Source organism: Babylonia areolata, chromosome 8 (assembly GCF_041734735.1).
Source record: "Babylonia areolata isolate BAREFJ2019XMU chromosome 8, ASM4173473v1, whole genome shotgun sequence".
NCBI lineage: Eukaryota > Metazoa > Mollusca > Gastropoda > Neogastropoda > Buccinidae > Babylonia > Babylonia areolata.
The window spans coordinates 27,428,389-27,430,698 of record NC_134883.1 but is presented as its reverse complement, the minus strand read 5'-3'; the positions used below and the strand labels follow the sequence as shown (position 1 = coordinate 27,430,698).

The 2,310-nt window shown below is 49.7% G+C and overlaps 1 protein-coding gene across 1 annotated transcript in view; it reads right to left on the bottom strand.

The window, feature by feature from the left end:
* LOC143285116 (thioredoxin-interacting protein-like) overlaps nt 1-2,063 on the bottom strand; it is a 2,628-nt gene extending 565 nt beyond the window's left edge. Inside the window, exons 1-2 of the mRNA XM_076592336.1 lie at nt 1,886-2,063; nt 1-1,389 (exon numbers count right to left, since the gene is read on the bottom strand). The exon at nt 1-1,389 is cut by the window's left edge and continues 565 nt beyond it. Coding sequence (XP_076448451.1) covers nt 832-1,389; nt 1,886-1,981 — 654 coding nt within the window. The 5' untranslated portion in view covers nt 1,982-2,063 and the 3' untranslated portion in view covers nt 1-831. The remainder of the gene's footprint in view (nt 1,390-1,885) is intronic.
* Nucleotides 2,064-2,310: the final 247 nt, after the last annotated feature.

Genomic DNA, 2,310 nt, shown 5'->3' with positions numbered 1-2,310 from the left:
TGCTCTAGATGTTAAATGGTAGGATAGTTAACATTCCGTACACGTCACAGGGGAATCCTCAGCTTTTATATTTAAAAAAAAGAAAAAAGGAAATCTTTTTCCACTGTGATTCTGACAGCCAGGGAGCGTTACACTCTAATAAAATGACAGGCGGTGAAAGGGTTAAACTGTCCTCACGGTGAGATGGCAGGATAGTCAATAATTATTTCGTTCACGTCATAGGGGAATACCCAGCTATCATTAGACGCCATCTTGTTCACTGCGCTTATGGTGCCAGGGAGAGTTAACTGCACACTTATAAATTGACAGGTTGTGAAGGGGTTAAATTGTCAACACAGTGAGATACCCCCTGCCTTCCCACCCAACCTCCCCCTGCCCCTGACCCCCCCCTTCCCCCCTCCCCCCCCCCACACACACATCCCCAGTCATCTCCCCCTGTCACAATGCGCGTGGCGGCACAGTGGCGTTGGTGGTGCGGCAGACATCAGTAACGTCACTGTCTAAATTCATTTAAAAAAAAAAAAAAAATTCTCATGCAACATTTTTGAAATAATTACTATTCCACTCGCATAGATTTCTATACACTCTGAGTTACTGAGTTATTGTTCGTGCAATTTGTGTTATTTGAAATCAGCCAGATGCTTTGTGTTGAGATAATACTCTAAACACAGCCTCATTTCATTCACTTGATTACAAATCCGTCATGTACTGTGCAACACTGCCACATATCAATGTCGCCGTGTATTGCTTGCCTTTTGCGTCCGCTTCCTTTTTTTTTTTTTTTTTGTTCATGCGTCTCCCATCCCAGGGAACTTTTCGAATACAAGGCTGTCAGCGGACCTCGAAGAGATCCCCATCCACACTCTCCATCTCCGTCATGGTCTCCCTCCCGTACCAGGGCAGCTCGTTGTGGAAGGAGGAGGAGGAGAAGGGGTCCAGCTCCACGTGCCTGGGGCCCTGACTGCCCTTCCGGGACGCCGTGTCGTCGTGGCTGTCCGGGGGAGGGGCGCCCACATACAGCGGGAACTCCACCACCACGTCGTTGCGGTCCTCCACCTGGGCGCGGAACTCGAAGAAGTAGTCCACGTCGATGATGGTGCAGCCTTCCAGGGACGAGTCCGGGAGGAAGGGAGGCACCGCCATCTGCACGTTCCGCCAGCGTCTGCCCCGGCGGTCCGGGACGTCGAAGACGTCAATGCGTTTGTTGAGCGTCTGTCTGGTGATGATCTTCTTGTGCTTGCTGTTCTGGGCGCGGTACGTGCTCTGCAAGATGACGGAGGCCTGCAGGAGGGTGATGCCCCTCGGGCTGCGGTTCGTCACTTCCGCGTTGACGTAGATGATCTCCCCTGGGATGGCGGCGCTGCGGCTGATGCGGCACTGGACTTTGATCTGTGTAGTTTGAGTGTGGATGGGGGGTAGGACAGAGTAAATGAAAGATGGAATGAATGAATGAATGAATGAACTAATGAATGAATGAATCAGTGAACATTTCAGTTTACAACGGTAGTAACATTGGCTTCTATCTGCAGTTGTTAAAACTCTCTCTCTCCCTCTCGCGCACACACATGCGTGCGCGCACACACACACATGTATGCGCGCGCGCGCGCGCACACACACACACACACACACACACATATATATATATATTATAGATATATTCAATACATGTATAACAATAATGCAGAGTAAATCTGAGGGAAATAGCGTTGCAAACAAAAAAAATTTAATCATAAAGCGCGAGCGAGTAGCACAAAATACAAGAAATGTCACACATACACACACACACACACTCTCTCTCTCTCTCTCTCTGTCTTTAACTGAAGTTTCATTCATTCATTCATTCACTCCTTCCTTCCTTCCTTCCTTCCTTCCATTTGTCCCATACATTGCCGGCGATCAGGAACCCGAAGAAGGTCTTGCTGTTGCTCATTTCAGCGTCGGCGAAGGCCTTGGCCGGCAGATGGGGTCGTCTCAAAACCATGAAGGGCTCGCTGGTCAGTGTGGTGGAGTGGTCATCCTCAGCGGTCAGCAGCACCTGTGTGAGACGTGGGTGGACAAACCGTGAATGGATACAGTTCTACTTCAATGGAATCTACACGAAGCGGACTCTGAACCCCTCCCAAGAGAGTATGATCGATGTGTGTGTGTGTGTGTGTGTGTGTGTGTGTGTGTGTGTGTGTATGTGTGTGTGTGTGTGTGTGTCATGGGAAGGGGGGTCACACGCACACACACACACACACACACAAGCACTGCACACACATTACACAACCACATTTCCACACCCACCCACCCACCCACATTAAATACACG